The 25,098-nt window shown below is 42.8% G+C and overlaps 1 protein-coding gene across 1 annotated transcript; it reads left to right on the forward strand.

Moving 5' to 3' along the window:
* Positions 1-12,168: 12,168 nt before the first annotated feature.
* Positions 12,169-23,790, forward strand: IL4I1 (interleukin 4 induced 1). The gene is made up of 7 exons (XM_073585488.1): positions 12,169-12,257; positions 13,620-13,840; positions 14,781-14,890; positions 18,295-18,496; positions 19,210-19,275; positions 20,537-20,664; positions 22,079-23,790. The coding sequence occupies exons 1-7, from the start codon at positions 12,245-12,247 to the stop codon at positions 22,860-22,862; spliced, it is 1,524 nt and encodes a 507-aa protein (XP_073441589.1). The 5' UTR covers positions 12,169-12,244; the 3' UTR covers positions 22,863-23,790.
* The last annotated feature ends 1,308 nt before the right edge of the window (positions 23,791-25,098 follow it).

The following is a 25,098-nucleotide window of genomic DNA, read 5'->3' on the forward strand; positions in this document are numbered from 1 at the left end:
AGCTAACCTCAGGTCATCAGCAGAACGGAGGGCGCGGGTAGGGTGGTATACTGAAACAAGGGAGGAGATGTAGGGTGGTGCTGAGCCATGGAGGGCTTTGTGAGTGAGGGTAATAAGTTTATACTGAATTCTGGAGTGGATGGGTAGCCAGTGTAATGACTGGCACAAGGTAGAGGCATCGGTGTAACGATTGGTGAGGAATATGATCCTGGCTGCAGCATTCAAGACAGATTGGAGAGGGGAGAGTTTGGTAAGAGGGAGACCGATTAGAAGAGAGTTACAATAGTCGAGACGAGAATGAATAAGAGAAACAGTAAGAGTTTTTGCAGAGTCAAAGGTAAGAAAAGGTCGAATTCTAGAAATGTTTTTGAGGTGCAGATGACAAGAGCGAGCCAGTGATCGAATGTGGGGGGCAAAGGAAAGCTCGGAATCAAGTATGACCCCAAGACAGCGGGCCTGTTGCTGGGGAGTAATAGTGGAACCACACACAGAAATGGCAATGTCGGGTATAGGTACATTAGTAGAGGGAGGAAACACCAGGAGTTCAGTCTTTGACAGGTTCAGTTTCAGATATAGTGAGGACATGATATTAGACACAGCGTTTAGACAATCGCCGGTGTTTTCTAGAAAGGCTGGCGTGATGTCAGGAGAAGAAGCATATAATTGGGTGTCATCAGCATAGAGATGGTACTGGAAACCAAATCTACTGATTGTTTGACCAATAGGGGCAGTGTACAAGGAGAAGAGGAGGGGGCCTAGAACCGATCCTTGGGGGACCCCAACAGTAAGGGGAAGATGAGAGGAGGAGGAACTGGCAAAAGATACAGTAAAGGAGCGGTCGGAGAGATAGGAGGAGAACCAGGAGAGAACGGTATCCTTGAGGCCAATGGAACGGAGCATAGTGAGGAGGAGCTGATGATCCACAGTGTCGAATGCTGCAGAGAGATCCAAGAGAATTAGCATGGAGTAGTGACCATTTGATTTAGCTGTTAGCAGAGTTAACTCTACATTACAAAATTACACACATACAATACATAAACAAGGTAACTTTAAAGTGTGGTTATACTCACTGAGAGATTCTCAGTTAACTTTACATCATGCAATTACACACATACAATACCTAAACAAGGTAACTTTAAAGTGTGGTTATACTCACTGAGAGATTCTCAGTTAAATCTACATCAGGGAGTTACACATGCAATGCACCAAAAGAAGCTCACTTTCACATATGAAGATTAAATTTGTTGGGGTGGTTTTTACAATCAAAATATAACTGAAGATTTTATTTTTTTTCTTATTAAAAGTGTTTTTATAATTATTTCAGATCAGTTCATGTTCAGGAAGTAATGCACACTTTGTATAGGAGCTTAACAAGTGTATTTATACTTTCAGATCAGTTCAGGAAGAACTGCAGACCCGCCAGGACGCAGCACACCCACCCGGCCGCAGCAAACCCGCCAGGCCGCAGCAGACCCACATAAAAGAGTGAAATTTTCTCAGTAAGTATAAAGTCCTAAAAGCTTTTGTTATCCTTTGTATAGTGGCTTAACAAGTGTCTTTATACTTGCAGATCAGTTCAGGAAGGACCGCAGACCCGCCAGGCTGCAGCAGACCCACCAGACCGCAGCAGACCCGCCAGGCCGCAGCAGACCCACATAAAAGAGTGAAATTTTCTCAGTAAGTATAAAGGCCTGAAAGCTTTTGTTATCCTTTGTATAGTAGCTTAGCAAGTGTTTTTATACTTGCAGATCAGTTCAGGAAGGACCGCAGACCCACCAGGCCGCAGCAGACACACATAAAAGAGTGAAATTTTCTCAGTAAGTATAAAGGCCTGAAAGCTTTTGTTATCCTTTGTATAGTAGCTTATCAAGTGTCTTTATACTTGCAGATCAGTTCAGGAAGGACCGCAGACCCACCAGGCCGCAGCATACCCGCCAACCAAACCGCAGCAAACCCGCAAGCTAGGCCGGAGCAATAATGTCTTCTTCTGGGAGCTCCACTTCATATCATCAGCGAACTGAGGTTATATAAATAATGGGCTTTTTTTACTCTTATTTTACACGATTTTTTTTTTTTATCAATATATGCATGTATTATTTTTTCACAGGAAGCTGAATCTGAGTATCTTCCAGGAGGAGACATGCAGGGTGGAGAAATGCAAGGAGGGGGCGCGCAGAGTGTAAGTTTAGCAGATACAAAAACTCACATACATACATACATAATGCTACACCCAACACAAACATTCATCACAGCACACACAATAACTACGCATCCATCCAACCACATACCTTTTTTTTTTCTTTTTTACAGTCTTCACAATCCGGTGCCCGAACAAGAGTGACTCCCAGGACATCCCAGCATCGTCGAGGTGATGCCTCTGGGGTCGGCGAACAGTAAGTACCACATGGCAAACTGCTTCCATGCCGACCAACCAACCACCCGACGGCTATGGGACGAGGTGTGTTTGGAGGTTGCAGAGAACTGGGAGGAGCTCGATGCGAGGGCCAGGGATTTTATGCGTAAGTATTCCAATTTTAGTAACTTATATTACAGCATGTGAAGTGTTGAATACTAACCACTTTTTTTTTCCTTCACAGGTGACAGGGTTATCATATGGTGGCAGTCGCTCAGGAATCGCTTCAAGAGGGACTTCAACAAGGAGATGCAGGCCCCGAGTGGATCGAGAGGACGCAGGAGCAGCCGGTATAAACACTACAGAGCCCTGTCGTTCCTCCGGTCGACGATGGTGAGCGGAAGGTAAATATTCCACACACCATTTCTGTAGTAAAAATGTTGACATGTTTAACCTAATTTTTTTTTCAGCAATGCTAAATGAAATATAAATATATTAATATATCTTTTTCTATTTTTTAGCACCATCTGCAGCACTCGGGAGCCTGCTTCTGAGTTGCCTCCCTCTGGAGGGATCCCTTCGGAGACCACCACCGGGGACCACATCGAGGTATCCGACCCCTCTGTACCTTCCCTCTTGTCTCGTCCCTCTATCCCCTCCACCAGCACTGGAGCAGCAGGGCAGTCTTCATCACATGAAGCTGCAGGTGACTATTTAGAGTTCCCTTTACCCCATCCCTCTGACACTGCCGCAACATCTTGACCAACTTTTGGTTCTGGACGGCAGCGTCTGAGAGATCAGGAAAGGATGACCTTGTCTGACTGTTTGAATCTGAATTCAACCGTTCAGAATGCATTCCGTATTTTGGGGCAACAGTTAACTTCTGGGTTGTACATGATAAATCAAAGTATCATGGAACTCAGAAGTTACAAGGAACGGATGAATTCAGAGTCAAACCAGGCGCCAAGACATATTTTTTTTCAATCAGTTGTCCGGCAAATGGAAGGTGTAAATCCTCACCTGCAGATGCATGTGATGCAAGCCTGTCACAATGCTCTAGTGACTGCAGTGTCCGAATCCTCCCAATCTACCCTTGCACCTATTCCATCATCTCATTCCACCGTCCATCCTCCCTCCGTCCATCCTCCCTCTGTCCATCCTTCCCCCGTCCATCCTTCCACCGTCCATCCTCCTACCACCATCCATCCTCCTACCACTCCTCCTTTCTCTAGTTCCCCATTCCATTCTTCCCAGTACCTTCCTTCCCCATTGCATTATACCCCAATGCCCTTACCATACCCACCCCCACACACACCTTCAATGTTCCCACAAACATCCTCTGTTCAACTCCCGTCCCAACCTCATGTTTTCAACCCCCCTTCCACTTCTGATCCTCACCAACTCTGTTCCCAGTCCTCCACCCCCCCTCGATGTGGTCAACCCTGTTAACCCCTCCGATGATATCTCCACCCAACAATACTGGCATCTCTAATTTTCTCAAAAATATTTAAAATACCGGTATCTAATTTTGTAAAAAATGGTTAAAATAGACATGTTTTTGTTTCAAAAGAATTTTATTGTGTGGTTTAACTTTTTTCTTTAGTGTATACACTACTTGGTAAAGGTTCAAAGTACACCGGTGGTGTACAGGTAAAAATACACAACACTTGGTAAAGGTTCAAAGTACACCGGTGGTGTACAGGTAAAAATACACAAAATTGGTAAAGGTTCAAAGTACACTGGTAGTGTACAGGTAAAAATTCACCACACTTTTATTACCCACAATTGGTGTAAAGGTATCAATACTATGAAAGAAAAAGGAAAAATTACAAAAGTTTTTCTTATCCAAAAAAGGAACCTTGGTATAAAATTAAAAAAAAAAAAAAAATTATACCTTGTCATCTTGCCAGTCAACTCTTCCTTCTGGTGACAGAAAATGATCAGCAAATGTGTCCCTCATTTGTGTCACTGACACAGTACTCCGAACACTTGTCTGGCGGTAATCCCACAAGGTGGTTTCACAAACATTTTCTTCTATGGAAACAGGTTCCTTTGAAATTACAAAATTGTGCAGGATCACACATGCCTTCACCACCTCATCCACAGTCTCAGTTTTCATTTTTATGGCAGTTAACAGCACTCTCCATTTTGCAGTTAAAATCCCAAAAGCGCACTCCACCACTCTTCGCGCTCTTGTCAATCGATAGTTAAAGATTTTTTTTGTGTGTGTCAATCCACGACTACCATATGGCTTGAGATGTTTAGAGAGTTGAAATGCATCGTCACCAACACACACAAATGGCATTGGTGGGCCTGTGGTTCCAGGGAGTGGTCTTGGAGGTGGGAATTCAAAATTGTCTCCATACAAACGACTGCCCATTGCAGACATCTTGAATACCTGAGAATCATTGGATCGACCATACGCACCAATGTCGACCGCAATAAATTTGCATTTTGAGTCTGCAATGGCCATCAGTGCAATTGAGAAGAATTTCTTGTAGTTGAAAAATTCAGATCCGGAACCAATGGGTTTCACAATCCTTATGTGCTTCCCATCAACTGCACCAACACAATTCGGAAACTGTCAGATTTCTTGAACGTTGTCCGCAATCTCAAGCCACCTTTCCTGTGTTGGCTGTGGGATGTACTCCTCCTTTAGACAATCCCACAATGCCCGGCAGGTCTGTTGGACTATTCCAGAGATTGTCGATATCCCAAGCCGGAACTGGTAATGGAGGGAGGTGAAGGATTCTCCAGTTGCCAGGAATCTGTTAAAAGAAGGGTAAAAAGTAAAATTAATACAAACTACAAGCCATAACATAACAATAAAAGTCTGCAGAATCAGAAAACTTTAAAAAAAAAGATAACTTACCGAAGGGTCACCATCAAACGCTCCACCGGTGATACAGACAAGCGCATGTAGGTGTCCCTTCTCTGGATTTGTGCTCCGACACGCTCTTCCAAAATCTCAAAGAGGTCCTGTCTCATCCGCACATAATTGAAGAACTTGTCTAGATTATCCCTCAATTCCAGATAAAGTGTTGAAAACACGTCAAGGGTCAATCTCTGTGCATTTATAGGATGAATCCACTGCGGTCTCTTCCTTCTCCGACGCAGGATGCGCAGTCTTGTTTCCTTCCTCTGCCGAGCAATAATTGCCAAACGATTGCAGTGAAAATCAAATTCCACACAGATGCTATTAATATTCGCTCTTACTCCTTCCATCTCTGCCACTAGCTCTACAACCTTTCAAAGATATTGTTTTACAACACCATAGATATAGTTTTCCCCTAGTTTCCAGGATCCAATCACATTTGGGAGCATTTTCCAAGCGCCAATCATATTTGGGAGCATCCCATTTGGAAGGTGTGTAAAAACGGATCCATCAGAAAATGGACCCAACGGATGGAAAAAACGGATGCAAGCAGATGGAACGGATACGGTTTTTTACGGATCCGTACGAAAAACCGTATAGCAGATCCGTCAAAAAACGGATCCGTACCATATGCTTGCATCCGTTTTTACACATTTTTAGCGGATCCGCCATTTTCAAATTTTGGGAGATTTTGACTGATTTGAAAAAACTGATGTGGGAAACAGGCCTAAGCGGTTTCTATAGCCTTAAGCTGCTGTCAAGACCTAAACTACGCACCCCCTGCCATCTTGTGGTCAAATCCAGGTATTGCACTCCCTTTTCTATCTTCCCCAGTTGTTACCCTTCTGTCATTGCCAATCCCCGTCTATCGTGCACAAACCATCCCCTCTTCCTCCAGTCAAGTCTGTCCGTCAAGTCACCTTCCCCACATATGTCTGACCAATTTTAAAAACGATTCTTTCTGCGGTGGAATGGACGCTAAATAAAAGAGCCACCTTGACAGAATGCAGCATTAGTGCTGCACAAGGTGGCTCTTTTACTTAAAAACGCCTGGAGGGGGTGACAGGTTCCCTTTAACACAAATCGGTTTTGTACATGGCAAAATTATTACCGTTAATGAACCAAAACGCATTGTATGTTAATAAAGCCGCTTTTCTACTACTGTGACTTTTTATCCATTATCCACTTCATGGGAGAGCCATGTTACTTGGCATCATTTATTTTTTGCTACTCAGAGCCATGAAATATCGCTTGTTTGGTATACCCTTTATTAGCGTGATAAATCATCTGAAATATATATTTGGATTAATGCCTCCAAATTTCAACCTTTTCAGATACTGGTGCTTCTCACAAAATTAGAATCTCGTCAAAAAGTTAATTTATTTCAGTTCTTCAATACAAAAAGTGAAACTCAAATATTATATAGAGTCTATACAAACAGAGTGAACTATTTCAAGCATTTATTTCTGTTAATGTTGATGATTATGGCTTACAGCTAATGAAAACCCAAAAGTCATTATCTCAGTAAATTTGAATACTTTATAACACCAGCTTGAAAAATGATTTTAAAATCCAAAATGTTGGCCTACTGAAATGTATGTTCAGTAAATGCACTCAATACTTGGTCGGGGCTCCTTTTGCATCAATTACTGCATCAATGCGGCGTGGCATGGAGGCGATCAGCCTGTGGCACTGCTGAGGGGTTATGGAAGCCCAGGTTGCTTTGATAGCAGCCTTCAGCTCATCTGCATTGTTGGGTCTGGTGTCTCTCATCTTCCTCTTGACAATACCCCATAGATTCTTTATGGGGTTAAGGTCAGGTGAATTTTCTGACCAATCAAGCACAGTGATACTGTTATGTGTAAACCAGGTATTGGTAATTTTGGCAGTGTGGACAGGTGCCAAGTCCTGCTGGAGAATGAAATTTCCAACTCCAATAAGCTTGTCGGCAGAGGGAAGCATGAAGTGCTCTAAAACTTCCTGGTAGACGGCTGTACTGACTTTGGTCTTGATAAAACACAGAGGACCTACACCCGCAGATGACATGGCTCCCCAAACCATCACTGATTGCGGAAACTTCACACTAGACCTCAAGCAGCTTGGATTGTGGCCTCTCCACTCTTCCTCCAGACTCTGGGACCTTGATTTCCAAATGAAATGCAAAATTTACTTTCATCTGAAAACAACACCTTGGATCACTGAGCTACAGTCCAGTTCTTTTTCTCCTTGGCCCAGGTGAGACGCTTCTGGCGTTGTCTATTGGTCATGAGAGGCTTGACACAAGGAATGTGACCCTTGTAGCCCATGTCCTGGATATGTCTGTGTGTGGTGGCTCTTGAAGCAATAACTCCAGCAGCAGTTCCCTCCTTGTGAATCTCCCCCAAATTTTTGAATGGCCTTTTCTTAACAATCTTTTCAAGGCTGCGGTTATCCCGGTTGCTTGTGCACCTTTTTCTGCCACACTTTTTCCTTCCACTCAACTTTCCATTAATATGCTTGGATACAGCACTCTGGGAACAGCCAGCTTGTTTAGCAGTGACCTTTTGTGGCTTACCCTCCTTGTGGAGTGTGTCAATGACTGCCTTCTGGACATCTGTCAAGTCAGCCGTCTTCCTCATGATTATGGAGCCTACTGAACAGGAAGCCTTTCCAGGTGTTTTTTGTTAATTATTCTAATTTACTGAGATAATGACCTTTGGGTTTTTATTGTCTGTAAGCCATAATCATCAACATTAAAGGGAACCTGTCACCCCCCCCCAGGGCGTGTTTGGGTTAAAGAGCCACCTTCAGCAGCACTAAGGCTGCATTCTGTGAAGGTGGCTCTTCTTTTTCTGACCCCCGGTAATGGCAAAATATTGACTTTTGTAATTAGCTCCTCATACCTGTAATGTGTCCCACAGGTATGTTGTGTCCCTCTCTATCAGCCGCCTACTATCCGTCAATCATGCCTGTACGAGGCCTCGGCGCCACCCACGATCTGTCCATCATGATGCCCCGTGCGTCGCTGCCTCCTCTCGATTTGAATCCTGGCGCCTGCGCTGTGACAAGAGTTCTCGGGTATGTGCAGTGTGCGCTGCCCGACAACCGACATCAAGCTATTGCGCCTGTGTGTTGCGGAGGCTCCAGCCCTGCAGTGTGAACACTTTTTCATCATTACCGGGGGTCAGAAAAATAAGAGCCACCTTCACAGAATGCAGCCTTAGTGCTGATGAAGGTGGCTCTTTAACTGAAACACGCCCTGGGGGGTGACAGGTTCCCTTTAACAGAAATAAACACTAGAAATAGATCACTCTGTTTATAATGACTCTATATATTATACTAGATGGTGGCCTGATTCTAACACATTGGGTATTCTAGAATATGGCCAGTGGGAGACCAACATTCAAAAGATGGTCCAGGACGATCCACCACGATCGGTGATCTCACAGCGGGGGCCTGGTTGCTGCTGCGTGTCACACTGAGGGTGTGTGCACACGTTGCGGATCCGCAGCGGATTTGGCCCTGCGGATCCGCAGCGGTATCTGCTGCGGTGTACAGTACCATTTAAGTCAATGCAAATTGAAAAACGCAGGGCCTACAGTGCAGAATTTTCCGCGCAGATTTGCTGCGGATTTAAATCCGCAGCATGTCACTTCTTTGTGCGGATTCCACAGTGGTTTGGCACCTGCTCCATGACAGGTGTAAACCGCAGGGGAAAAACGCAGGCTAATCCGCAATAAATCCACAGATAAACCGCAGGTCTTTTGACCAGCGGATTTACCTGCAGATTTAGACAAATCCGAGCGGAAAATTCCGCAGCAGAATCCGCAAGGTATGCATACACCCTGAGGCTAAGTACCCACGTTGCAGAAATGCTGCAGAAATTTCCGCAACTCCCGCATGCGTTTTCCCGCAGAAAACATGCATTTTTCACTCGATTCAAGCGCATTCCAAGCTATTTGAAGTGTGGCGCCCCTGAGGGTTCAGTTGCCACAGAGGTACTGCACCTCCTCCTGAGGTGTGGTGCCCCACCATCCAGGTAAGGTGGAGACACCTGACCACACTCCAACACCTGCACCCCACACCACAAAGTAGTGTAGCAAAGCACCTTTGGCGGCTCCCCACTTGGAGTGTAGCATAGCACCCCTTGGTGGCTCCCTGCTTGGAACACGAAACGTGCTGGGAGGTGGGTGGAGTTGAGTTCACATAAAAGAGCTGGAAGAGTTGAGTCAGGGAGTCAGTCTTTCACTCAGTCAGTGAGTGAGGATGTAGAAGGACATAGTGTGAGACAGAGAAGATCCCCGGGAGAGGGATGGAAGAAGGAAGTGCTGCAGCAGGCCACAGTGATCTGGGTCTGCTGGCACAGGAAAGAGACAGAGAAAGGAAGCTTGGATCTCCATTGGGAAGAAGGATTAGTACGGAACGTAAGGAGAATAAGAGAACAAGGACCAGGGTTAGAGGAGAACCCTTTTCAAGTTCTAAGCGCAAGGCCGGGGTCTGGTCCCCGAGGTTGTACGGATACTAATGGTCCTGCAGCAGACACCGGAGGAATAGAAGTAGTGACCACTTTATTCCCACACAAGACTTGGGGCACAACAGCAACATATTAGTGAGCCGGGACTTAGCAGTAAGGAGTCCACAAAGCAGGCTACAGCTGTCTGCCGTACAAGTAAGGTTCATAGGAACATCTGACAGGAGGAACTCCAGTGTAACTCAGTACTAGGAGTACTTCATTCAAAGGCGCTATAAGAGGAGACGTTCAGAAAAGGCACAAATGTTGGCGGAGTGTTGGAAAGGAGTACTTCATCTTGCCTGGAAGTTGGCTGAGCTCCTGACCCGAAGGACACAGCACGGATGCGGGCACCTGTACCTGCAACAGACTGTGAGTAAAGCTTAGGAACTAAATGCCCTGGTGTCCTCCACTTATTCCTGTGCAAACCCGCCCAGCAATGCTACATCCCTTGTGCCTGACACTACACCATCTAAGTGTCACTTCACCTACACTGCCCTGGGACTACAGCCCTGCCTTTGGAGGGCTATCACATCACTGCTGCACCACACCATCTGTCCCAGAGGATCTGTCTGCAGCGTCGGCTTACATCTCTATTGCCGAGCACCACAGGTGGCATCACGAATCACTCATCATAAGCACACTGAACATTTACCTTTTACAATGGGCGCCCAGGGCCACGGGCCGGGTCCCAGCTGCCGTGACATCTCCCATTGAAGCTCATCGGGCCCGGTACCGAGTACCCCACAGCCCTGGATGTGAGGGCGTCCCAGAAGCATCGCTTGGAATGTGATTGACAGGTTGGTTAGACTTGTCAAGCATAGTGTTTGACAATTGTGCTCAACATTTTACTATTGATGCTGCCTATGCAGCATCAATAGTAAAAGATAGAATGTAAAAAAAAAATTAAAAAAAGGCTATTCTCACCTTCCAACCGCCCCCGATCTCCTCTCCACGCTCCCGGCATCTTCCAGTCCCAGTAATGCTCAGCTCGAAGGACCGAAGATGACATCACTATCGCGAGAGTGCGACATCATCAGTGGTCTTTCGCACAAAGCATTACTGGGACCGGAAGATGCCGGGCGCGTGGTGAGAGGAGGGAAAGAGTCCGGGGGAAGTCGGATGGTGAGTATATCACTATTTTTTATCTCCCGGCTGCGTCGCCACTGATCTCCGTGCAGCAGGAGATAACCCGCGGCAACCATCAGGAGATCAGCGGCTAGCGCCGTAGATCTCCCGGCGGTAGCGGTGGTGTGCGTCGTTCGAATTCCGTGCCAATTTGCGGTCGGACTGCACCTGTCGCTGATTGGTCCCGCCTGGCTGGCCGCGACCAATCAGTGACGCGGGATTTCCATTACAGACAGACAGAATTAGACGATTATATTGTAGATGAGTTTCACTTTTTGTGTTGAAGAACTGAAATAAATTTATTTTTTGATGTTATTCTAATTTTGGGAGAAGCACCTGTATTTCAAGGTACTTGTCAAGGTTGTTCTCTATCACCATCCCTATATAAAATTGCCCTCGACTCCCTTATTATATATATAACTTAACTCTTTAACAATTTTTAGAGGCATCTCTAAAGGTTGAAGAACCATCACAATACTAGCGCTTGCTGGTAATCTTCTGGTATTAACAACTCACATGGAACCATTCCACCTATCATGGTTTTAATAGAACAGTTTGGTTTTGTCTCTGTCTTAAAAAAATAATTTCTCCAAATCAATGCTGATTTTTAAAGGTTATCTATCAGAAGGTTTTTGGTACTTAATCTGAGAGCAGCATAATGTAGGGGCAGAGAGCCTGATTCCAGTGACACACCACTTACTTTGCTGTTTGATGTAGTTTCAATGCAATCAGTGTTTTATCAGCAGGAGATTATCACTACAAGACTAGGACTCACGTGCAAGCCAGTCCAGCACTGATTGGCAACTTGACACAGGAAGCTGCCAATCAGTGGTGTGGTCTGGGTTATACACAACTCAGAATTCTGACCATTGGTACATCCACAGGAGAGAAAACAGAAATTTAATCAAAACGGCACAGTGCAACCCAGTTGATGCATAGGTGGAATCATGGTCTCTGTCCCTACATCTCTGAGATTACATATTAAAAACCTGCAGGCGCATTCCCTTTAAATGTGGTAACAGAGGCTGGGGGACTTAGAAATTTGGGTAGGGCATGAAGAACAGTTTGGTCTTTTGAACAATGTTATCTGTTAATATGTTACTATATATGTCTAATGCTTTATTTGCATCTCTATTTAAAGACCTAATAAACAAAGATAAAAATAAAAAGTAAATGAAATGTAAATGTTGCCAGAGGACAGGTACATCAGGAACATATTTTGAATTGCATAATATGCGGTAATTGTAAATTGTCATATTGTAACAAGCCGTCATTAAATTGCGCAAAACAGCAGAGGTCCCTCCCAGTATTCCGGCTATTCCTGGCTGCTGACACTATATATACGGAGAGCTTCATTCCCAAATCAGTATCTTATTGGCACGATAGATTACAGGAAGACATGGTCGGGTTTGGTACGTATTTTCGAAAGTTCTTTCTATTTGGTATACTGGCGTGTTTATATAATTTAGAAACTAATAATCATAATAGAGCCAGGAATTATTATTACATTATTAATTAGAAATGGAAATACAAATATGTAATGAGCCTTTAGCAGTTTCACTGTGTACTTACATGTGCATGGCTTAATATTGATTTTCATCCTAAAAGCCTATGTCCCCACTCTAAAACGAAATGTCATCAGTGATGTTCATTTCAAGGGCAGGGCTAGTCCCTGCTGTACTGAACATGCATTAGTCGTCAAGTCTGACATATACGCAGTATGAATGCCCTTCTTTATATACTATATTCTTCTCCTTGCACAGTGACAGTGCGCTCCCTTACTGACACTAATACGAAATTACAAACCGACAACAGAATGCACTGTCAGTACACATTGTAAGGAAAGAATGTGTCAAACAGGAAGAGCGGGGACCAGTGAAAGTTATGTCTGTTTCAAGAATGGGGCTGGCCTCTGCCCTCTATATTCTTTCCTTACAATGTGCACTGATAGTGCGCCATCTGGCCGGCTAATTACTTATCATCAGAGCAGACAAGTGAGTGCACTGTCACTGTGCACTGAGAAGACTATCACACAGTAGGTAGGGAACTTTTACTGAGCATACATCAAAATTGACAACCAACCCATGCTCAGTTAAGTAGGGGCTAGGCCAACCCCTGAAATGGATGTCACTGATGCTGCTTCGTTTTAGTGTGGGAGCAGAGGCTGTAGGAGAGACCTCAGCCTCTGCCCCTGAAAACATTTCATTTGAGTACCCCAGCATGCACTGTGGATTGTCAAACAGAACATCATCAAAACGGAAAATATTACAGAGGAAACGATAGGAACTTTTTAATTAGATCACATTTGGAAAAGCTATTGGATTATTACAATAAATAGTCATTTAGGATGAAAATCAATATTAGGTGTTGGACCACCTCTTTAATGTTTGAGACAAGCATATGCTACTGACGGGATCAACCAGGTAGCCCCCAACATGACCTGACACATCATATTGCCCTTGTTTAGATTGTATTTGCAGCAAAAATTGATATAAAAAAAGAGCAATTTTGCTGTGATCTGGGAGGCAGGAAAGTGAGCATCCTGCTCCATCTAGCGACCTATTATGAATGTAGTATAGAACGCCATTCTTAATGAATTCTCCAGTAGGTTAACCACGTCATATATCATCGTAAGGAACAATGATGGCATAAAAGGGCATATGGACAGGGGGTTTCTTCATGAGGCTTCTCCTTTCGTTTGGTGCAAAAATTAATGGTCTTGTCTTCTTATATATATTCAATTGCATTACTGTCTCCAACTCTATTATCCTCAGTATTTCTTCCCCTGGTATTCTGGTTATTGACCGGGAGGGTAAAGACTGATTTTAGCACTTTGGAAGACTGCTTGAAAGACCCTGATTATGAAGAGTTACTGGACATTGTCAAAAATGGTCTACCCTATACCAAACAGCTTAATCGCAAACACATCGTGATTGTTGGTGCAGGAGTCGCCGGACTCTCTGCAGCCAAAGGGTTACAAGACGCCGGGCACAGGGTAAGTTTCCTAATAAATAACCCATATCTTCAAAACGATTGTTCAAGATGCTTCTATTAAAACTAGCCGTACAGAAAATAGCGGACAGAAGTATTTTAGCTCAAATGACCGTTGTCTTTTCCGACTCCTCCATACACAAAACCAAAATAGTGGAACACCTAGAAAATCTTGATAAAAAAGTCATCTGACACATCTGCTACAGCAAAACGTTAACGCACATTATGGTAACTCGGCAAGTTGTTGATTCCTTGGAATCCAAAGGATCAGTAGACATAAACGGGAAAAAAAACAGAGAAAAGCTCTTCTTGGATGAAGATTTACGCATAAGCTAAACTATACGAGCAGCTTATTTTTTTTTATTTATTCGATGTTCGTTATATTTTTTCTTTTATTACATGTTCTTGCCTCTGCTGCGAGTCTCTATTTGAGGCTCTACGACTAAGATCTTTATATGCTGAAATGAGTCAGCTCATAAAATTGCAATTTTTTAAAAAACTATATCCTGGTTTATCATTTGTTTGGTGCTTGTTAAGTCACTTTTCTATTTTGTCTCGTATTCACTGATGTTTGTTGCGCCAAATTCTTCACAGCGGCTCCAACAATTCTTGAATGCGCATCAAAGTTTTTAAAAAAAAGGGCTTCCTCGGTGGCCTTGTCATTAATTTTTTTTTAACTTTTCAAATGACATAAAAAGATGTTGACTTTTGGAAAAGAGGCATAAAACTACACAGGTTTTAGGTCCTTTGTGCTCTCCGAAAGTTATACTGTCTCACAGCTCAGAGTCCTGGGACTGCGAACCACCTTCATGTGAAAAATACTCAGATCATGGTCCTCAACTTCATGCATTAGTCATGTACCTAAATAAATAATCCCCATACATTGTGCGGTTGAAAAGCAAAATCAATGATACATGCTCCACACTTTATACTTCATATGACAGGTGACTGTGCTGGAAGCCGACAGCCGCGTTGGAGGTCGTGTGAGGACACACAGAGATCCGGAAGGGTGGTATGCAGATTTGGGACCCATGCGTCTGCCCGGGTCTCACAGGTATCTGTTATTACTTGGGTCCTGTAGCTCGCAGTGCTGCGTATACCATATATGACCTACTGTGGGGGTATGAAAATGTCTTTAGTATCTTCACTTTTTGTCCTAGTAAAATAAAGAAAATGTGTCTAGGTCATGTAACATCCCCTTTGAAATTAATGATTTATTTTATGAAAAGTTTAATGAATATTTTTGAAGATACTTCTTTAGCTAACTTTTCTTCAGTCCTTCTCATCAGAAGATGCTCCTGTTTAGGTGTTAACTTCTGTGGTCAACCTGGATGAGATATTGATGGAACTGAAACTCTTTGTTACATTTTTATATCACTTTTGCTTTTCTAAAGCTTTACTGAGTCTTGCCTTCACCTTTTTTGTGTAATAAAATTATTTTCTTTCTCAGGGCATTTCTCTTCCATGTGGTGCCATTGCTGACAGCATAAAATGGGAAAGGCCTTTCTTTTTTTTAAGTAATGTCCTTTTCTAATCACCTGTCTGCTGGACACCTGTGTAATGAATATTAGACTTACCTGTGGTTCATTGCTCATTAGAATTTTGTAGTCTAAATTTTATCTTTGTTTTTAAGAATTTTTAAGGAGGTGTACTCATTTTTGTGACATGATTTTGAATTAATTTGTTAATTTTTTGGCTTGCAAAAAAACAAATCTTGCTTGCAATCAATGAGAGTATGTTATCCCATAGAAAATGTTGAGTTTGAAAGGAAACGAAAGGCTTTCTCACAAATCTTGTGGGGTGTGATCATTTATCCAAAGCACTTATATATATATATATATATATATATATATATATATATATATATATATAGGCATGTCACTTGGTGTGAAACAGTAAAAGAAAGATAGGGAGTAGGGGATGAGGGGATGCAGCTGCAGTATTTCTTTGAAGTAGCAAAGTGGAAATGCATCCCCACTGAACACAGAGTCCCTCTGCCCCTTTATGGCTTTTGGACTGTGTCATGCATTAAACAGACAGATGGATAATGACTGCATGTTCCATTGGTCATTAATTAGAATTTGACATAGTGCTTGAAGGGAATCTTAATAAAAAAGACCTTACCTAGCTGAGGTATCAGCAATCAGCTATGATCTGTGGGTTTGCTTGGAAATAAGTCTTTAATTTCCTTGCAGCGCCACCACAGATTACACGGAGCCAATTCAAATCAATGGTTTCGGCACAAATAAAACACTTTTGAAACCAATTAATCAATAGATAGGCATCCTGAACAAAGGACCAATTCTTAAAATACTTGAAAATATTTTTTTTTTTTTTTTTTAAATTGGGTAATTGAAAATTATAGTTCTATGGTCAGATGATGAATATTTGTAGGACACATAATCCTAAACAATATGGGGGTCAATGGTAAAGGTTTTTCCAGTGAAAACAAGTTATCATCCATCTACAAGATAGGTGAGAACTTGTTCATTGGTGATGCTCTGAAAGCCATGACCCGCACCGATCGGCAGAAGGGGACATTTTGACCCCCGTTAGAATATAGTGGCAGTGATCGCTGCTTCATTCATTTTCTTTGGGGCTGCCGAAAGCTGTGCTTGTTTTTTTTCAGGAGACCCAAAGGAGATGAATGGAGTGGTGGTCGGGCGTCCAAACTACAGTTGTGGCCAAAAGTATTGACACCCCTGCAATTCTGTCAGATAATACTCAGTTTCTTCCTGAAAATGATTGCAAACACAAATTCTTTGGTATTATTATCTTCATTTAATTTGTCTTTAATGAAAAAACACAAAAGAGAATGAAGCAAAAAGCTTCATTGATCATTTCACACAAAACTCCAAAAATGGGCCAGACAAAAGTATTGGCACCCTCAGCCTAATACTTGGTTGCACAACCTTTAGCCAAAATAACTGCAACCAACCGCTTCCGGTAACCATCAATGAGTTTCTTACAATGCTCTGCTGGAATTTTAGACTATTCTTCTTTGGTAAACTGCTCCAGGTCCCTGATATTTGAAGGGTGCCTTCTCCAAACTGCCATTTTTAGATCTCTCCACAGGTTTTCTATGGGATTCAGGTCTGGACTCATTGCTGGCCACCTTTGAAGTCTCCAGTGCTTTCTCTCAAACCATTTTCTAGTGCTTTTTGAAGTGTGCTTTGGGTCATTGTCCTGCTGGAAGATCCATGACCTCTGAGGGAGACCCAGCTTTCTCACACTGGGCCCTACATTATGCTGCAATATTTGTTGGTAGTCTTCAGACTTCATAATGCCATGCACACGGTCAAGCAGTCCAGTGCCAGAGGCAGCAAAGCAACCCCAAAACATCAGGGAACCTCCGCCATGTTTGACTGTAGGGACCGTGTTCTTTTCTTTGAATGTCTCTTTTTTCTCCTGTAAACTATATGTTGATGCCTTTGCCCAAAAAGCTCTACTTTTGTCTCATCTGACCAGAGAACATTCTTCCAAAACGTTTTAGGCTTTTTCAGGTAAGTTTTGGCAAACTCCAGCCTGGCTTTTCTATGTCTCGGGGTAAGAAGTGGGGTCTTCCTGGGTCTCCTACCATACAGTCCCTTTTCATTCAGACGCCGACGGATAGTACGGCTTGACACTGTTGTACCCTCGGACTGCAGGGCAGCTTGAACTTGTTTGGATGTTAGTCGAGGTTCTTTATCCAACATCCGCACAATCTTGCGTTGAAATCTCTTGTCAATTTTTCTTTTCCGTCCACATCTAGGGAGGTTAGCCACAGTGCCATGGGCTTTAAACTTCTTGATGGCACTATGCACAGTAGACACAGGAACATTCAGGTCTTTGGAGATGGACTTGTAGCCTTGAGATTGCTCATGCTTCCTCACAATTTGGTTTCTCCAGTCCTCAGACAGTTGTTTGGTCTTCTTTCTTTTCTCCATGCTCAATGTGGTACACACAAGGACACAGGACAGAGGTTGAGTCAACTTTAATCCATGTCAGCTGGCTGCAAGTGTGATTTAGTTATTGCCAACACCTGTTAGGTACCACAGGTAAGTTATAGGTGCTGTTAATTACACAAATTAGAGAAGCATCACATGATTTTTCGAACAGTGCCAATACTTTTGTCCACCCTCTTTTTTATGTTTGGTGTGGAATTATATCCAATTTGGCTTTAGGACAATTCTTTTTGTGTTTTTTCATTTAAGACAAATTAAATGAAGATAATAATACCAAAGAATTTGTGTTTGCAATCATTTTCAGGAAGAAACTGAGTATTATCTGACAGAATTGCAGGGGTGTCAATACTTTTGGCCACAACTGTATTTCTCTATTTTGAAACTGAGATAAGTGTTCAGTCAGTGATACGATTTCGAGATCGGTGTGGGTTCCAGCGATTGGACCCCGACTGATAGGTGATAACTTGTTTTCACCAGACAACCCCATAAATGATGTCTCTTTTCCTTCTTACAGGATTGTACGTGAATACATTAGGCAGTTCGGCCTGAAGTTGAGACCTTTTATTTCATCAGATGAAGATAGTTTTTGTCTGTACAACAACATCAGACAACTGAATAGGGACGTGATGAAGAACCCAAATCTGTTTGGATTTAATCTAACATCACAGGAACAAGGCAAATCTATAGATGATCTGTATAATCCGCTGTTATACAAGGTGTGTACATTTTATCTAATGGCGCGGCTATGGAGGTTGAACGTGTGTCTGCTCTTCCAAAGACCTATTTAGGGGTAGCTCATAAGAAGTGCAGTCCTCAGCCTTTTCTATGCAATTCTTGTGCCCATATGTTCTTGAGTTTTCCAAGTATTGATAACCATGCGGGGGATGTTTAAAATTCAACAGAACCCAACTAGGCCTCCACCATGGATGGACTGGGACTAAAATTCAGACCTGGCATTTGAAATTACACAGGTCCATGCTTTCCCCATCCCCAATCACCAGATGGAATATATTATTAATATTACCCTGGATGGAGGAAAGCAAGATTTACTACAAGACCAATATTTCTAATAATACCCATGACTCTGTGGTCCGTCATAACTCTTAACAGTATAGGTGTCTTGAGAACACCGATTCTGTTAACAACGTAGAAGACAAGGCGGCCCACGATCAGACAGGCCCTTCTGGCATTTGCCAGAATTGACAGATGGCCAGTACAGCCCTGGCCTCTGCCAAAAAGCATAGTAATGTATCGGACCTTTACATATATAGTAGATATAGACTGCAGCAACCAAAAATGCCCTACTCTGGTCACTGCTCATGTGTCCAGTGTCTTGTTATATGCAAGGTGAATATCCTCATATTGATGATTAGCGGGTAAGATGGGCAACATCGTGACAATCCAAACTGATCATATTCTTCTGTTTCAGGTCCTCAAAAAAGCAAAAAGCAATTGTGCTGTAATCCTGGATGAATTTGACCGTTCTTCCAAGCAGGTATTACAAGTCATTAAACAAAAATATATAATATTCTATGTAAAGGGGAAGAGGAGAAGCTAAAAGCAGAGCTTCTCCCCTTCTGGTCTACATAGAATCTTATCAGCACTAACTGTCATCTCATATCTCAGTAATGGAATAATCTGTCTTCACGGAATATAGATTTTACCCTTGATTTGAAAATTTTGAAAATGAAAAATCAGTCCTGGAGGATAAAGCAGTGGATTTCTCTGATAAGACATATTATAACGTTTCTTATTTTCTTGTGTGCTATTGATTTATGAAATAAAAATTAAAACAGCGGTCACACTTTAACGGTTGAAGTTACTTAAGTAGTAAAATGCTCTTGATGGAGATACTGACACAAAAAATGTTGCAGGCTTCACTACACAAAAAATGATGCTGTTACTTAAAACACCACTCCAGTGTTTTTTTTTATTGCACCACTGGAATGCTTTAAATGTAAGTACCCTGCCCCCTGTCAGATACTCAAAAACTAATAGGCCGGTTCAGAGCAGTCACTGCCAGCGATTCTGCTACTTTACATCAACAGAGCAGCTCTTCCTCTTCCGGGCTGCTCTGTTGACAGGGTGTGAATGCTGGCTTCATGCTGATTGACCTCTGGTGGCTCTCTGCAGTTAGGCAGCAGGGAGCCGGCTATCAGTCAGCATAACGTGGAGAGCAACGCTCCATCAACAGAGCACAGCGGAAGAGAAGCTGCCGCTCTGTCAATGGGACTCAGTGGAAGTTACAGAATCGTCAGCAGGAGCGGTCTGTAACTGCTCTGTGCTGGTAGAGATCGGTGCCAGGCACAACAGGCAGGTAGTTAGCAACAACCTGCCTGTTAGTCCTTAGGCATATAGTAAAAAAAAATCTATGAATATTCCTTCTAGAGCAGTCTCAGAGAGAGGTTCCAGTCATTGCTCTAGCATTGTATCTGAATACTTTGTCATTGACACAGTAGCTTGCTGTCCCCCACTCATCTCCACTGGTACCCAGTATCTTCCCGTGTCCCTATATAACTTCTTGCTCATACTTCATTTAGTGCCATTTTGTATTTAGAGTTGTGCTTTTGAGTCCTTTCTGTCTGGATCAGTTGGTTTTTGCCTTTGTCCTGTCATGTCTGCTAAGCTATTCTGGAGCTAGAAATGTCAACATGTAGTTTGACTGCAGAGAACGTTGAAGAGACTTTGAAGCTCCGGAGAATCTGGTTGTGGACGGTTTGGTGGTCACCTATTTATTTTGTGCTTCTTTTGAACAGTCTTTCCTGGTGGACGAAGGACATCTGAGTGCAGGAGCGATTGAAATGCTTGGACACTACCAAAATGCTAATGGAAACTTCTACATCTCCGCCATGGAATCAGGACTGACTTTGCTTAATGACAAAAGGTATAGGTTGTTCCAATTCTTCATCAGTGTCAGATGAGCCATGGTTGTGTGCAACTGTGATTGACCAATTAATGTTTAAGGCTTCAATTAGGAATTGATGATCTTAGATCTGTCCAAGAAGACAAGAAATATCTAGAACTTCCCCATGAGTCTGATTGAAAGGGTCCTGGAACTGTCATAGCTGACTTTCCTCGCATTAGTTAAACATCTTAAAAGTAATGTTTTCAATTCAGCCTTCCAAAATTTTTCAAAGTCATAGCAAGACTTTACCTCAACTTGTATCAAAATACATGTATTCTGACACCAAGACACAGCGGATTATTTTTACCCCCCAACCCTGTCCCACTAGTTGGCTATTTAGCCCTCCATACACATTAGACTAATCTCGGCAGAACAAATCGATAATGATAGTTTGGCTGCAAGTCAATTTTGTATGGGTGCCCTATAGAATCAATTAACGGAGGAGTTAATGATCCAACATGTCCATTTTGGACTGCCGATCCTTTTGTTCTCCATGAAATAAGTTACCAGCAGTAATGTCTAGCAGGAGCTCTATGATACCAACAAGCGAGATAGCTGTCGGCTGAATGATCGTTCTGTGGCAGCCATATAATGTATACAGGAGGGTTTATGCTATTGTGGAGCTAGAAATGTGAACATATAAGGAATGGATGGATGAAAGGAAATCTAGAGAGATGGATGGATGTATCTATAGAGGGATGAATGGATATATAGAGAGATGGATGGATGTATAGAGGGATGGATATATACTGTAGAGTGATGGATGGATGTATAGAGAGATGGATGGATGTATAGAGGGATGGATGCATAGAGAGATGGATGTATAGGCACACACTCAGTCCTTGTGCCCAATAGTCCCCTGGCAGCTGTGTCTCTTCCCAGGGTATGGCAAGCTCCCAACAAGGAAGCACGTCCTGCCACGGGCATGCCTGCCCGGGCTCTGAACTGCAGACAGAGACTTCCTGTCTGCTTGAAGGCTCCTGGCTCAGCCCCCTCAATTAACCACTTGCTATCCCTAAGTTAACTAACGCATAAACATTACAATGGTTCAACATTAAGACATTACCAACACAGCACAGCTTCAATAATTCACACTAGTGCATAGAAAGCAGCAGTACACATGGCATAACCCACTGTCAGAGCACCGCATGGTGGACCACATCAGGGCAGGGGAGAGGGAGAAACCGAGGGGTACCGCCACCTCCTTACAGATGTATAAAGGTATAGATGGATATATAGAGGGACGGATGAATGGATTTATAGAGGGAAGATGGAGGTAGAGAGGGTGAATGGATAAAGGGATGGATGGAAGGGTGAATGAATAATATTTGTAACATCTGTAGTTGTTTGTGAGTAAAAAAAATTACAAACTTCTACTTTATTTTTTCAATAGGTTAGATGAGATTATCGGCGGTTTCGAACTGTTGCCCTTAGCATTTGCTGGGAGGCTAAAAAACATCATCAAGCTAAACACGATTGTAGTCAAAGTTACGCAAGAAAAAAGAAAGATAGATGTCCAATATCGGAGAAACAATTCCTCTGATCTGACCAGCCTCTCTGCAGACTATGTCATCATCACTTCCACTGCCAAGGCCACCAGACTTATAGACTTCAGTCCTCCTCTGAGTAATCAGAAGTACAACGCTTTGAGTTTTGTTCACTATACAAGTGTTACAAAGATTTTCCTGAGCTGCAATGAGAGGTTTTGGGAGAAGGATGGAATAATAGGTGGTAGAAGTTCTACTGATCGACCATCTCGTTACATTTACTACCCAAGTCATAACTTCACCAATGGAAGAGGTGTCCTGCTAGCATCATACACTTTAGAAGAAGATTCACTGTTCTTTATATCACTCAGTGATGAAAAATGTGTTGATATTGTCCTGGAAGACTTGTCCATCATCCATCGGAGACCAAAAGAGGAGTTGAGAAAACTCTGCCCAAAGTCAGTGGTGAAGAAGTGGAGCCTGGATCCACATTCCATGGGAGCATTTGCTTTTTTCACGCCCTATCAGTTTGGAGATATGTATGAACATTTATCTGAACCAGAAGGAAGAATTTTCTTTGCTGGGGAACACACTTCGTTTCCTCATGGCTGGATTGACACAGCTTTGTTAAGTGGTCTGAAGGCAGCACGGGATGTTCATAAACTCTCCATCATTCCTATCCATGATTGATCACCTTGTATAGACTTATATATGTGTAGAAATAAAATATAGTCCAAGGAATAGACATGGCCTTAGATGGCTGATGACCGGCACACAGGGGACAGCACCTTTCTCCTGATATATGGACAGAAACAATTGTTACCATCTACCTTCCATGTCTCCCCTTTTTCCTCATAGATTGTAGCTTCCAAGCAGGGCCCTCATTCCTCTTGGCAAGATTATTGTTATTTTGCAATGTCTTTTATTGTCTGTACAAGTCCCCTCTAAGGCCTGTTTCACACTTCAGTTTTTTGACGTCAGTTGAACTCCGGCAAGGAGTAAAAAAACGGATCCGTCTCCGTTTGACAACAAACGGATCCGTTTCAGCCACCAATGAGAGAGAGAGATTGAATATCATGAGGGAAATTCTTAAGGAAATTTTTCCAGGCATGCTCAGTATAAAAAGGCGGATCCGTTGGCGGATTCCGTCAACTAACGGTTGGCAACAGATCCGTCGCCCATAGGCGTCCATTATAACGCATGGCGGACAGCGACGGATCTGTTGCTATCCGCTGTTTTAACGCAGACAAAAAACGTTACATTGTCCGTCCACTCCAGACAGTGGACGCCATAATTATGACGGATCCGTCAAAAAACGAATGCAACGGATGACCATCCGTCAAAATCCGCCGCTAATGCAAGTCAATGGGAAAAAAACGGATCCGCCAGAAAAAATGGCGGATCCGTTTTTTTTGCAAAATGGCGGATTTTTACTGACGTCAAACAACTGAAGTGTGAAACAGGCCTAAAATGTAAAGTGCTAGCATTATCGAAATAAAAATTATTATTATTTATTATTACTGTGGAATGAAATAGCACAAGAAGTAATAATGATAGATACAGTATCAATGCCTGGATGCATAACTCATAATAAATGATATCCAGTAACAAATTCTAATTTTTTTAGTTTTTGAGGATTCCATTTACATAGCCATCCGGGCTGCTATTTTTCTGGATTCTGATTGCCTGGAAGGGTTTAAAAACTCTCAAAGTTGCCTCTCCTTGGCACTCAACACTTTTCCTACAGCTGCTGCTCCTCCTTCTTCTTCTTTCACCGGTCTTCCATTGGGCGCTGCCACTGACTTCTCTACACGTTGTCGCATGAGGTGCAATGACTATGAATCACAACACATGTCATTTACATAAATTATGTGCATCGCACCCTACATAACAGCTAAGGGTTTAATGAGTGACGGTGCCTTCCAAAAGATTAAAACGAGAAGGAAGTGGAGCTGATCGGAGAAGGAAGTGGAGCTGATCGGAGAAGGAAGTGGAGCTGATCGGAGAAGGAAGTGGAGCTGATCGGAGAAAGTAGTGGATCTGATAAAAGTGGAGCTGATTGGAGAAGGAGGTGGAGCTGACCGGACAAGGAAGAGGAGCTGATTGGAGAAGCTGCAGGACAGGTATGGGGTGGGATGAGGTGAGCATAAGAGTATTTTTTTAACCATCTTCCTGGCAGACTAAGTATGCCCTGAATTTTTTCTATGTGATTCTAATCTCGTTCCTGATTCGAGCAAACCTGCCTGAATCCAATTTCGGGAGATCCGTTTAACTATAGAGAAGAAGATTGCACAGTTGTGCTCAAAAGTTTACATACCCCGGCAGAATTTTTGCTTTCATGGCCTTTTTCAGAGAATATGAATGATAACGCCAAAACTTTTTCTCCACTCATGGTTAGTAGTTGGCTGAAGCCATTTATTGTCAAACTACTGTGTTTTCTCTTTTTAAATCATAATGACAACCCAAAACATCCAAATGACCCTGATCAAAAGTTTACATACCCTGGTGATTTTGGCCAGATAACATGCACAGAAGTTGACACAAATGGGTTTCAATGGCTACTAAAGGTAACATCCTCACCTGTGACCGGTTTGCTTGTAATCAGTGTGTGCATAAAAGCTGAGTGAGTTTCTGGGATCCAGACAGACTCTTGCATCTTTCATACAACCACTGACATTTTTGGATTGTGAGTCATGGGGAAAGTAAAAGATTTGTCAACGGATCTACGGGAAAAGGTAGTTGAACTGTATAAAACAGGAAAGGGATACAAAAAGATATCCAAGTGCACAACTGAAAAACAGCTTACATATCAAAATAAGGAAATGGTTCCACTCAATTGCATTAAGACACACATTCTGTGAGCCCATCCACCACTCATTTTTTGGCCAAATTTTGTGCGAAGCATCTCATGTGTTTTTCCTAAATT

This window comes from Dendrobates tinctorius, unplaced genomic scaffold (genome assembly GCF_039654945.1).
Source record: "Dendrobates tinctorius isolate UK_male_01 unplaced genomic scaffold, ASM3965494v1 ptg000086l, whole genome shotgun sequence".
NCBI classification, from domain to species: domain Eukaryota; kingdom Metazoa; phylum Chordata; class Amphibia; order Anura; family Dendrobatidae; genus Dendrobates; species Dendrobates tinctorius.

What these genes read in the sequence shown, in the direction of transcription:
- IL4I1 (XM_073585488.1), top strand. An exon ending in CGTCTGCCCGGGTCTCACAG is followed by an intron (nt 14,891 to 18,294) that starts GTATCTGTTATT and finishes TCCTTCTTACAG; the next exon opens with GATTGTACGTGAATACATTA. An exon ending in ATAATCCGCTGTTATACAAG is followed by an intron (nt 18,497 to 19,209) that starts GTGTGTACATTT and finishes CTTCTGTTTCAG; the next exon opens with GTCCTCAAAAAAGCAAAAAG.